Raw genomic sequence first — 13,618 nt, forward strand, 5'->3', positions numbered from 1 at the left:
AATTGAACTGTTTTATTGAGCACTTGGATAGAGTCCAACCAAAGTATTGAGTCTGACCCTGGAATAAAGGAAAAGAGAGAGAATTCAAACAAAGGGGCTACATTGCTGTATGGAGGGAGCCAGTTAATCACTATTATTAAAAAGCAAGCAAGTGTAACAAAACATCTGTAGTTATCTCATGCTAATACTAAATATTTTAGCTAAGCTTCTGAAAGGTTGGCACCAGTGAGCACGAGATAAGGTACCTTCTATATAAACAGACACATTCCAGAGGCAGAAGTAAAAGATAAACTGTCTTTGGGGCTAGTTAGGCAGAGGTCACAGCATAGGCGACAGGCTTGCCTGGCTACTCTAGACACAAAACTCACATTAACCCATTTCTGCCCAGCCCACAGGTGGACACACTTGATCCCTGTTATGTATATGCAATGTTGAGCAGAAAGATGCAAAAATCAATATTCTCCCATACTGGGGATGATGGACTGCAATGGAATATGTTCCTTTGGGACCCATTCTGTTACAGATGAAGCCCTCCCTTTTCTGTTACTCACGTTAGGCACCCTCTTCCCCCCCCCCCCCATTCTTGGTAATATCCCCTCACATTATAATAAAGGCCAATGCAGACTGATACCAAGCAACATAAGAACATCAAGAGATGCCAGTGTACAAGTTTAACTTTTCCTGGAAATTCTGTGCACAGAATAGACAGTTTAAGACACAATCTGAGATACAGCCCATGTTTCTGAAGGACTCTGGTCAAATCTCAAACTCCTATAGGTATGCGATTCCCCCCCCCCCATCACACAACCTGGGAGGAAGAAGATAATCTCACTTGGTGTGTCCATTAAATGCAACTTTGTAATCTTTTCTCTGCACATAAGGAATGTAAATTTCATTTCAAGACTCTAGACTGCTCCATGGTACCTCTCCTTGGTGCACCTGCAGTGTGGTTGACAATGTTAAGTGTTTGAAGCAACCCTATTTACCTATATACTGATTAGAAAAAAATTCCTTTGCCATTCATATACCAAGTTGCCCATTAAAACAGAACTATAAGCCCCCCTTATTTCCCTATTCCTACTAATTAGCCTGCCCCCAATTCTGCACATAGCAACCCCAGAAATTCTTAAATAGTTAGGGATTTTGACCAGCAAGTTGTCATTCTACCATGGTACAACATTCCCATGTGTTGTCTCAGAACAGGGTGAAACTATTATATGTGCCTGAAACAAATCCCTTACATATGTTGGGGAGTACTTCTAATTAAGATCAGTATTATATTACTGTTAAATGATTACAACTGTTAAGGACATTTTTCTTGTGTTTTTTTCCCCTTGTTTGTTTTGGAGGGAGATTAGAGGAAAAACAGTACTTCTTTGGAATATAAGTTAAGGATGAAGTCCAATACTGCCCTAGTGCCTGCACTGTAACTGCAACACCAGTGCTGGGTGTTGCAAATGTGCCTTAAGGCACTTTTGTGCCACCCAGCAAGTAACTGGTGCTGGCAGGGAGGCCTGCACTGCCCGGTCGACACTGGAGCACAGATAAGCATGAGAGCCGAGCAGTGTGGGAAGGGTGGAGGGAGGGCATGGGAGAGGAGGGCGAGATAGGCCAGAGAGAGGCTGCCTCTCCTGAATCCTGTCGCCCATATCTGGCTCAGAAGCCGAAACGGCACAGACTCAAGCAGTCCCATTGAGCAGGCTGGGGCTTTACTTAGGATAAGGGGACAAATGTCTCCTTATTCCAAGAAGACCTCCAACTTGCTCAATTGCAGCACAAGATGCAGTAGTGATTATTTAGCGCTGCTGCTCCTATGTTGGATAGGATTAGGCCCTGAATGTCAAATTCATATATTAGAATGGTACAATCACAAAAGCACAGGAATTGTGCAAACATTACTTATATAGATGCCTGCACAAGAATACCAAGTTAATGATTACTGCATTTTTTTTCAAGTTGAAAAAAATCATAGTTTCATATTACAGTCAAACTGGGGAATAGTGGTTTAGTTCAAAGCAGCATTGGATCAGAATCAAACCATGGCTCTAAATCCTGCATTGTCTGAACTAAACCACAGTTCTCCAAATTCAGTTATACTGTAACCAGAACTGTGGTTTCATTCTCATACACAATCCCACAGCTCCCTCAGGCTCATAATAATAACTGAATTACACTAAGTCCCCAGCATACAAACTGGTTCTGTTCTAGAGGTTGGAACATAAGAACCTCAAAACAGTCAGTTCCAGCCAACCCAGAACTCTTGTGCCTGGGCAAAAGCACCATAAAAGATGTACTGCTCCTGCACGAAAGAACTCACACAGTCATCTGTAACTTGGGGAGCCAGCATACTGCATGTATCAGTGATAAAGCTAAACTAACAAAGTCTTGTGGCACTTTGATAAGACGGTAAATTAGAGTAATTGAGTTGGGCATAACAATTTCAAATGTGTCTTAATTTTTGAATGGCACAAATTGTTTTGTGTTGGATTCTGAAGCTTCAAAGCACAAAGGGGTCAGAGACAACTAGAAGAATATCATGTGCTAATTCCTGTACCAAAAGCATCTACAAAGATTTCAAAGGCTTGCAGGAGGGTTATCCGAGACCAGTACTGAACATAAGAACAGCCCCACTGGATCAGGTCATAGGCCCATCTACTCCAGCTTCCTGTATCTCACAGTGGCCGACCAAATGCCCCAGGGAGCACACCAAATAACAAGAGACCTGCATCCTGGTGCCCTCCCTTGCATCTGGCATATTGACATAGCCTATTTCTAAAATCAGGAGGTTGCACATATACATCATGGCTTGTAACCTGTAATGGATTTATCCTCCAGAAATTTGTTCAATTCCTTTTAAAGGCATCTAGGCCAGATGCCATCAGGTGTTCCACAGATACAGCCTGAGTAAAGAAATATTTTCTTTTGTCTGTCATAACTCTCCCAACACTCAATTTTAGTGGATGTCTCCTGGTTCTGGTGTCATGTGAGAGTGTAAAGAGCATCTCTCTATCCACTTTATGCTTCCCATGTATAATTTTGTATGTCTCAATCATGTCCCCCCTCAGGCGCCTCTTTTCTAGGCTGAAGAGGCCCAAACGCTGTAACCTTTCCTCATAAGGAAGGTGCCCCAGCCCCGTAATCATCTTAGTCGCTCTCTTTTGCACCTTTTCCATTTCCACTATGTCCTTTTTGAGATGTGGCGACCAGAAGTGGATGCAATACTCCAGGTGTGGCCTTACCATCGATTTGTACAATGGCATTATAATATTAGCCATTTTTTTCTCAATACCTTTACTAATGATCCCAAGCATAGAATTGGCCTTTTTCACTGCTGCCGCACATTGGATTGACACTTTCATCGACCTGTCCACCACAACCCCAAGATCTCTCTCCTGATCTGTCACAGACAACTCAGAACCCATTAGCCTATATGTGAAGTTTTGATTGTTTGCCCCAATGTGTATGACTTTACACTTACTTACATTGAAACGCATCTGCCATTTTGCTGCCCATTCTGCTAGTTTGGAGAGATCCTTCTGGAGCTCCTCAAAATCGCTTGTGGTCTTCACTACTTGGAAAAGTTTGGTGTTGTCTGCAAACTTAGCCACCTCACTCCTCAACCTGTCCAGGTCATTTATGAACAGGTTGAAGAGCACCTGTCCCAGGTCAGATCCTTGGGGCACACCACTTTTCATCTCTCCCCATTGTGAAAATTGTCCATTGACACCCATTCTCTGTTTCCTGGTCTTCAACCAGTTCCCAATCCCTGAGAGGACCTGCCCTCTAATTCCCTGACTGTCCTGAGCTCTCCTATCCAAAATACTGCTACTAACCATTAGTGGGTGCAACTTAAAATAAAATGTTGTAGATTTAGGACCTAAACCAAACACCCATAGTGAATTGTATCAATATTATGGCTTGCCTCAGTCACAATGGAAGGCCACTTGGCTTTGGGAAAATGCTGATAAAGGACGTTGTATGAATATTTGCTTAACCGCAGCTGTTAGTCTACTATGACTCAGGGGCTGAACTTTAATCATTTAGGAAGGACATCTAGGAAGTCTGTATAAACTTAAAAAAGAAAACTAAGAGGGATACAGCTTGACATACTGAATCTGTCAGTTTCCAAAATGTATTTGAGATCATCCAGGGTGTTCGGTTGATTTCTCATATTTATTAATTAACTGCAAGCTCCATTTGCATTCGTTCATTCTTTCTTATGGTAAGTCTCTGTTATTGCCTTTGTGCTGTTGAAGCTTAATCTCTTGGAAAAAAGAGGGGGGGGGAAGAGGAGGCACCCAGTCCTGCCTCCTAAACAGATATGCCTCAGGCAGAAATTCCAAACCCACTCCTTCCCTCCCAGGATAGCAAATATGTAACAGGAAAAGATAGCGCTATCCTAGCACTTATCTGAGAGTAAGACCCACTGTACACAGCAGTACTTACTTCAGAGTAAGCATGCACTATAAGGCTGCAAACTTATGGATATTTACCTGAAAGGAAGCCTCATTGCACAACAAGCAGCATGCTTCTAAGTAGCTATAGAGAGAGTGAGGGTCCAATCCTATGCATTTCTACTCAGAAGTAAGTCCTATTGTGTTCAATGGGGCTTACTCCCAGGAAAGTGTGGCTAGGATTGCAGCCTTAGGGTTAGGGTAAGGCCGCAAGCCTAGCCACAATGTCCTGGGAGTAAGCCCCATTGACTATAATGGGACTTACTTCTGCGTAGGCAGGCCTAGGCTTGGGCTGCACTAGGGAAGGTGTGGAGGACTGTGCGGGATGCTGCCCTTCATCCCCATCCCTCCCCCTCAGCCTGCCCTGTAATAGGTCCAGCGCTCTGGAAGTAAGCCCTAATCGGCAAAGGGGGAGGGAAAGACACTCTGCACATGCTCAGAGCTACTCATGCCCTCATTCTTTCCGCGCGTTCCCGGGTTAAACCTTCCGGCACCGAACGCAGCTTCTCGAACTGGAGAGAGACGCCTTTGGTCGGGCGAGGTCACCCAGCCCAGCATCTTCCCAGGAAGCGATCGCGGGAGGCGAGGCCGGCAGCATCAGCATCAGCACCTCCAGCCCCCGCCAGGTTCGCACAGCCCCGAGCCTGCTTCGCTTTCGCTTTCGTTTCCTCCCACCGCCGCCGATCGCCTGGCTGGCTGCAGGGCCACCCTGCGTTGGCAGATCTCAGAGACGCCCGGGGTGAGGAGGGGATCATGCCCAAGCTCAGCCTCAGGCAGACCAGGGAGCTGGGGGAGCAGTTCGTGCAGTATCTGAAGGACACGGGCAGGCAAGCGGTGAGCAGCAAGGAGGAGCTGAAATCCATCTACAACCAGGAGTTCCGGAACAGGTAAGGCTGCCCAGGAGGGCCATCAGCATCCCTGCTGCGGGAGAGGCTGGCTCCCTCCCTGCCCCCTGGCCAGGGGAGTGGCGGGATGAATGAAGACCGCGGGGACTCCCAGCTGGCAAGCCCCCAGCCTGCCTGGCTCAGGAAAGCGGACGGGTCACCCAGCCGCCGCCCTGGCCTCTGCTCTGCTCCCTCCTGAAGAAGGAGCCCTCCAGTTTCCTCCGCTTGGCACCCAGCCTGACTGCCTGTAAAACCTCAGGGCTTTGCCTGTGTGGCTCTGGTCTCTAGAGACCTCCAGCCCAGTCCTGGGCAAGTCTACTCAGAAGTAAGTTGCATGGTGTTCAATGAGGCATACTCCCAAGAAAGAGAGTATAGGATTGTGGCCATTTCTGTACCTTTTTTTTTCAACAGCAGCAGTGGTTTGTATAGCACAAAAAGTGGGGGGTGGGGGTGGGGGGAAGGAGAGGAATGGAATGGCTCCCTGCCCCAAGGAGCTTCCTTTTGTGAAAAAAAGAGACTCTCTAGGGCAGTGATCTTCAACCTTTTTCATCTCAGGGCACACTGGCTAGGCACTAAAATGATCAAGGCACACCATCAGTTTTTGGACCATGGAAACTGGGCTGCCATTGGGGGGCTCACCTCCCCCAGTGGCCTTGTCAATAAATGATCCTCTCCCAAATTCCCATGGCACACCTGGGGACCATTTGTGGCACAGCACAGTGGTTGAAAATGGCTGCTCTAGGGAGATAGGAGCAAATTGCAGCTGGAATAGAGGCAGTTGTGCTCTCTCTCTCTCCCCCCCCCTTTCCCCTTCCACACCAAAATATGTGAGCCATTATGTAAAAGGTGCTGGGTGGGTGTCTGCTGGTCTTTGTATATTATCTTTGCTACTCTTTCTTTCTTTGTCTAAACTTTGGCTGCGTTTGAGAAGAACTTTTGAGAGGAGACATTCTCTCTCTACTAGAAATGATTCTCCTTGGTGCTCAGGAGGGCTTTTGGACTCTTGATCATCCAGGATGGGTGGTGGTTGGGGGTACTGATCTCCCAGAAGACATGAATCTGACTAGTAAACTCTGTTGCAAAAGCCTGAAAAATGTAGAAAATGTGACCTGCAGATAGGGATGACTGGGGAAAGGTCAGCTAGGCCTTGAAGAAAGGGGAGAGGTTGAGGAAAGGCAAGCTTGAAGAGGTGGGTTAAACCCTTGATGATCTAAACAGGCTAATGATAGTATAATATTTGTTCATGCAAGATAGATAAATTGGATCCTGAATGGTTCTAGTTAGAATATTCATATGGGTTGAAGAGCAAGTTTGCTCTTTGTTGTCATTGTATACCCTGCATAGATACAAGAGAACATAAGAACAGCCCCACTGGATCAGGCCATAGGCCCATCTAGTCCAGCTTCCTGCATCTCACAGCGGCCCACCAAATGCCCCAGGGAGCACACCAGACAACAAGAGACCTCATCCTGGCGCCCTCCCTTGCATCTGGCATTCTGACATAGCCCACCATTTCTAAAATCAGGAAGTTGCGCATACACATCATGGCTTGTACCCCGTAATGGATTTTTCCTCCAGAAACTTGTCCAATCCCCTTTTAAAGGCGTCCAGGCCAGATGCCTTCACCACATCCTGTGGCAAGGAGTTCCACAGACCAACCACACACTGAGTAAAGAAATATTTTCTTTTGTCTGTCCTAACCCGCCCAACACTCAATTTTAGTGGATGTCCCCTGGTTCTGGTATTATGTGAGAGTGTAAAGAGCATCTCCCTATCCACTCTGTCAATCCCCTGCATAATTTTGTATGTCTCAGTCATGTCCCCCCTCAGGCGTCTCTTTTCTAGGCTGAAGAGGCCCAAATGCCGTAGCCTTTCCTCATAAGGAAGGTGCCCCAGCCCCGTAATCATCTTAGCCACTCTCTTTTGCACCTTTTCCATTTCCACTATGTCTTTTTTGAGATGCGGCGACCAGAACTGGACACAATACTCCAGGCGTGGCCTTACCATAGATTTGTACAATGGCATTATAATATTAGCTGTTTTGTTCTCAATACCTTTTCTAATGATCCCAAGCATAGAATTGGCCTTCTTTACTGCCGCCGCACATTGGGTCAACACTTTCATTGACCTGTCCACCACCACCCCAGGATCTCTCTCCTGATCTGTCACGGACAGCTCAGAACCCATCAGCCTATATCTAAAGTTTTGATTTTTTGCCCCAATGTGCATGACCTTACACTTACTGACATTGAAGCGCATCTGCCATTTTGTTGCCCATTCTGCCAGTCTGGAGAGATCCTTCTGGAGCTCCTCACAGAGCAACTGGTGACCAATTTCCTCAATATAGATCTCAAGGCTTTAATCCTCAAGCCTTTAATATTTAGGTGGTGAGCATTTGGAAACAAAAGAGGACTGAATGTTCTTCTCACCCACTGTCATCACCTGTCTCAGTTACTCCTCTTATCCCCCAAAACTCAATGAAAGCAGGTGAAATAAATATGGCTTCTCATCCTGATAAACTTCAGTCCAGCTTAAAAATTCAGTTCAAAAAATCCAGAGTGCAGACTCAGAAAAAGAGACTATTTTATTTTTTCACATTTTTCTACTAGCCTTCTTTCAAGGATTTTGGGGTGGTATACGAAGTTCCTCCTCTCCTCCTTTTGTCCTCAAAAGAACCCTGTGAGGTAGGTGAGGCTGAGAGATAGTGACTTGCCCAAGGTCATCCAGGAAGCTTCATGGCTGATCAGGGATTTGTAGCTGGATCTTCCAAGTCTAAGTCCTGAACCACTACACCATCCTCATGTAGACTGAAAGTACACCAGATACTTTCATTCTCTGGTGGCTATAATCCTCCTTTCGTCAGTGCCCATTGCCTGCTCTCCTGAGAAAATCCTCTTTCCCAAGGACTGACGCTCCCCAAATTGCTGTTAAATTAATAATTGGTATAGTCTGGGCCATCCCAGAAGCTGAGTGTCACCCCCTTCCCTTAAACAACACTGTGTCTTGTTCTAATTGGCCACAAGAGGGAAGTGGAAGGAGCTAGTCTGGAATGTGAAGCAAACATTGGTGTTTGTGGAGAAGGCAAGTACAGTACTGGTATACATATAGATCAGGGGTGCCCAAACCCCAGCCCTGGGGCCATTGGCAGCCCTCGAGGACTCCCAATCCAGCTCACAGGGAGCTCCCAGTCTCCAATGAGCCTCTGGCCCTCCGGAGACTTGCTGGAGCCCCTGCTGGCCTCACACAATTGCTCTCAGCATGACAGCCAACAGTTCGACCCCTTGCATGAGCTGTGGGACAACGGCTCCTCCATTGCTTGCTGTTTCACATCTGTGATACAGCAGTGGCAGCAAAGGAAAGGCCAGCCTTGCGTTGTGCAAGGCCTTTTATAGGCCATGGTGTAGGCTTCCTCATAAGGAAGCGGTTTGAACCATTCACTAAAGGGGCTATGCCATGTCTCCAAAACTAGACATGATAGGGCAAAACGGATGCCATTTTCGTAATCAGCACCCCAAATATACCCAGGAATTGGTGTAACGTTTAAGGAAGCAAAATGTGTGTTGGCCTGTGTAATAGGCTATAAGCAGAAAAGCCTGGCAGTTTCCCAAAGTATGCCATCTTTCCCCCAGTTCCGATTAGGATTTCAGAATGGAGAATTGAGCTCTCCCATTCCTAATGGCAAGCCTTGACTGAAGGAACAAATTTCAGGCAAAGAGTGTGTGCTGAAGTTGAGCCCCGAGAGGTGCTGTATTGGGGTGGGAGTGAGGTAGAGGAGTGGAGTGAGGGCGATTATGATCTGGGAGGAAGAATGAGGAGCAGGAAAGGAGCTTGGATGTACAGGGAAGGAAATGGCACAGTAGTTGGGTGTACTGAAAAAGATATGTCTAGAACGTTGAGCAAATAAGTGAAATGATCAAATTTCTTCTTCAAATTAAGAGAAAAAATCAGTCAGCCATTGTTCCTTTTTACCACTAAACTGGGTTCTGTACTTGTCAGCAAGGCAATGAAATGCCTGTGGGATCACTCACAGACCAGGAAGTGGTTTTTGCATGCATGGGGTTTGATGCAAAGCCTTTTCTGCTCCGCTTCCTTGTTCAGTTATTGCAGAAATCCTTTTACACTGGGGGAGTTTGCCTGCAGTGGTTGAAGGTCTTGCTTATTTGTTTGAAATCTGAGTGATTTGAATCTCAGAAGTTTTATATATTGAATGCACAGCAGGATGTGTGTCTAGTTTATTGCTCTGCCCCACCCTCTCTTTTGCTGGGATGATGATTGTAATTTACACTCTCTCTCTCTCTCCTCAAACTGCACTTTGCCCTCAGGGTGGCCCCCAATAGGACCTGATTGGTATTAGAAATGCATGCACTTGAAGTAAAGTGTTAAGCCAGAGCCCTGGCGCGGTGGGGGGGGGGGCAGTTAACTAGGTTGAAGGCTAGGGAGAGGAAGATCCACCCATGTAGTCAGCAATATCCTTGTCTCATTCATCTCCTTCTGCAAAAAGTAGAGAAGGCCACTTTTGGCTGACTCTCCTTATTTGTTTGAGCCTAGACAGAACACCACCCTGCAAATGAGACAGATTGTCTTGCCTTTCCCTCCCCCCCCCTCACTTCAGATGAGCTACAAAGTGCCATCTTCCATCTGTTAAAAGCTAACGGATTTATTGCATAAGATTCTGTGGACTGCATCCCACTTCTAGTCTGAGCCGGCATAAGTCTGGTAGTTTTTAATAGATCTGCCACAAGACTTTTGCTTATTTGCTTCCGTGCCATACAGAGTTAACTTGGCTAGTTCACCGAGAACCCTGTCTATGCAGTATTTGCTATAGGCAAACATAGGGTTTGTTTGAAGCTTGGTTCTTTGGGCTCACAATAAAGTTCAGGCAAATTGAGAGAAGCTGAAAAGGTGCTCCATTTGTGGGCTATTTGCTCATAATTATATCTGGAGGTGATATTCTGCACTGACACGGTAATCTTTCTTCGTTATACTGCTTATTTCTTGGTGGTTTCTTCCTTGATTTGCAGCCGTCTCAAAGCATGATATGCATTTATCCTTTTTCACTCTCTGCTTGTAATTTGCTATAAGTTGATGCAGACTTGGAGACATGCTCAAAAGTTTAACCCAGCAAAAACTGTTTCACATTTGGCGATTGCCCTGAACCATCAAGTGGCTTTCCTGTCTGTGGGCCATTGTCTTCTGTCATTCCTGTTGCTTCTTGGAGCATTTTGGGGTTAATAAAAGTGAGAGGATTCCTAGAGACATTTCCTGCGGTCTTGGCAGAAGAGGGTCGGTACAAATAACTCCTTTTAGGTTCTGGTTAGATGCTGCAACATTTTGTTGTAGACCCTTCTTGTTTTGTTTAAAATCTGTTCCACCTTCACATGATAGTCCCAAGGAAGCTAAACATGAAAACGAACAATGTTAACAAGTTGTCAGAGACTGACCACAATGCAACATTTCAGTAGCAGCGGATGACACAAGAGGAGTTCAGCTTCCCAACCACAGAGCTTGGTGGAACAGGTGTATCTTGAGGGCTTACTCTCAAACTCCCTGGGAGGGAATTCCACATCTGGCGAGCTATCATGGAAAATACCCTGTCCTGCTTGCATTCCGATCAGGCCCTCTCAATAACAGCATACTGAGCAGAGCATTTCTGGAGATCTTTACAGATTAGTAGATTTCTCATGGCAGAAGATTGGAGATCACAAATTTTGGGCTGGTCTTGGTAGCCAGTCTCAGATTTATGGCAATCAGGATCTTACTTCAGAGGAATCTACCTGAGATCACACTGAGCTGTGCTAGAGAAGCCTTTGAAACTCAGCACAAGGAACTGAGGAAGGGATAATCACTGGCCAAGTTCAAAAATCACAGGAGCCTGAACTACTGCCTCCTTCCAGCAGCTCTTGGGGCCAAGTAGTGCTCAACACTTGTCTGCCTCTTCTTGCTGGAACTGATTGATGGGGATGGGAATCGTCTAAGAGAAAAAGGAGACTTTCTGGGTAGCACTACCCACAAAACACAGTGCCATACAGGTGATCATCCTGAACTTGGAAGTATGGAGGATGTCCTTTTGTAGCTTACCTCCACCCACATTGTCCTTCCATCTATGTGGCTGCCATCGTAGACACCTTTTCTTTTTTCACCCCTTACAGTAAGAGTGCTACAACAATAATAACGACCCACTTCTGACAAGGGGCACACATGCCACAGCAAGGGACCCCTTTCCTCTCTGGTGAGCAGAGCAAACCACCAACACCTGCTCCCCCTTGGCTGCATCCTCCCCCTCTCAACACATGAGCTGTCTCTTCCCCACATTTCTCCATGGTGAGGAATACTTGGTCTCCACCAGTGCACACCCTATCCCTTTTAGTCCGAGCTGATTGCAGTGGGGGAGGAGAAGAGACAGTATGTCCAGATGCTCTGAGCAATGGGCGAATGAGTTGCCACACTACTTCCTAGAGCTGAACGGTGTCACAAATAGAAGAAAGAAACGTTGTTGCATGCCAGCAGTGTGCTGAACCATGAATGAAAATAGTACTCTGCCATGTGCAGTAGGAGCTAAGCGGGTGCATACCTGAGGTACATGCTTGTGATGCAAAAAAGATGGTTTAGTGCAGGGGTGTCAAACATAAGGCCCGAGGGCCAGATGAGGCCCCCAAAAGCTTTTTATCTGGCCCTGAGGCTCTCAGCTGCTGAGCAGTCCTAAGGTGTTACTGCTGAAATGGCAGCCCACATGAAAATTGGGCTTTCCCATATCATGAAACATGATCAAGTTTTACTTATTTTCTCTTCTGTCATTTGCAGTTAATGAGCTTCTATATGAGAACAAGGTGCTGATTTCTGGCCATCAGCTGCTTAGTGGTGTCACTTTCTGCTTAATGACATCACTTCGGGCCCTCAGCAGGTGCCCTGAATGCTAACTTCGGCCCTCTGTATGAAATGAATTTGACACCCCTGGTTTAGTGTTATGGTCTGACTAGCCCCTTCAGCATCTCCTCCACTAATGATGGAAGCCCCAAATCTTTTCTCTGCCAATAACATGGGATAAAGGGAACCATCTTGTGTCTTAAACTGGATACTGAATGAGCCCTGCTCAGTTTGGCTGTGCAATAGCCATGCTTCTCTTTTTTTCTTGCTTGGACAGAAATAGCATCAGAGGACCCAACTTCTCTTCAGTGTTGTACGTGCTAGTGCAATACGGACTTGCTACAATAAATAAGGATTCTGTGCAGTTTGGCAAGGTAAGAGGTGGTTATGTTGTTGATTTCTGGACTTGTCTCCTGATGAATTGAGTTGGGTTACTTGGCATGAGAGGCTCTTGGGAAGCCCAGGGAGTCTGAGACAAGTGCCTCCTCAGGCCTCTCAAGAAAGAAAGATAAAGAGGTCCAGAGTTTAGGTATCTTTTGGAACCCATCTCTTTCGCCTTGTTCTGCCTTAATCAAAAGCTGAATGTATTTGTAGATATTGCTTAACAATCTTGTATTATTAACTGGTTCATTGGCAGTTGTTTTAGTAAAATAGATCTGTTTGACTGTACCATGTCAAAAAATTGTGCCTCAATTGGTGAGGTTCAGGCTATTCCTCATCATGGGGAAAGCACATCAGAGGGAAGGGAAAAACATTTGACTAGTTTTTCCCTGAATTTCCCTTCCCTTCCCTTAACAATATGGATGTTAAGATCCCTGATGGGGGGAAAATTCAGAAGACAAAAACGCACAGAAATGAGGAAATGCAGAACTCCTGCAGTTAACTGTCGATGCTACTCAAATAATATATTTTGCATTTCTGAACCTAAAAGAGCATTTATCTAAGACTGTGGAGAGCAGAAGGCAGTTAATGAAGATGTGACTGGGCAGAATATATTATTCTTACTCTATATAGGTTCTCTGCTATTCAAAGAAGAGTTTGCAGCTCATTCAGGGAAGCCTGTTCCTTGTTTTTAGAACATTTGCCTTAAGATGCAAGTTTTTGTTTGTTTATTACTCTGATATTAGAATTGGAGATGGAAGAGACCATTGACAAAGCTGTATGCACTCCAACATTTGTACCATACTGCTATGAAACTGATTAAATGTAAAATTAACTATCTTAAAGGTGTCCCCAGGCACTGTCTGCCCACTTTAGCTCTGTCTTTGCAGCCTTAAGGGCTCAAAACTTGAATGTGCTTAATATGAACACTGAGATTTCAAGTTGATGAGGAGACTGAAGGGACTTGGGAAGGAGTTCTAGTGGTCCACAGGCAACGTTTTATTGCCAAGCACAGCTTCTTGCTCTTCCTATGAC

The 13,618-nt window shown here is 45.7% G+C and overlaps 1 protein-coding gene across 1 annotated transcript in view; it reads left to right on the forward strand.

Annotated features, from left to right (window-relative positions):
- Positions 1-4,963: 4,963 nt before the first annotated feature.
- The window catches only part of MOV10 (Mov10 RNA helicase), a 41,766-nt gene continuing 33,111 nt past the window's right edge, over positions 4,964-13,618 (forward strand). Inside the window, exons 1-2 of the mRNA XM_066623273.1 lie at positions 4,964-5,341; positions 12,480-12,576. Coding sequence (XP_066479370.1) covers positions 5,208-5,341; positions 12,480-12,576 — 231 coding nt within the window. The 5' untranslated portion in view covers positions 4,964-5,207. The remainder of the gene's footprint in view (positions 5,342-12,479; positions 12,577-13,618) is intronic.

This window comes from Tiliqua scincoides, chromosome 4 (genome assembly GCF_035046505.1).
Source record: "Tiliqua scincoides isolate rTilSci1 chromosome 4, rTilSci1.hap2, whole genome shotgun sequence".
Classification (NCBI taxonomy): Eukaryota; Metazoa; Chordata; class Lepidosauria; order Squamata; family Scincidae; genus Tiliqua; species Tiliqua scincoides.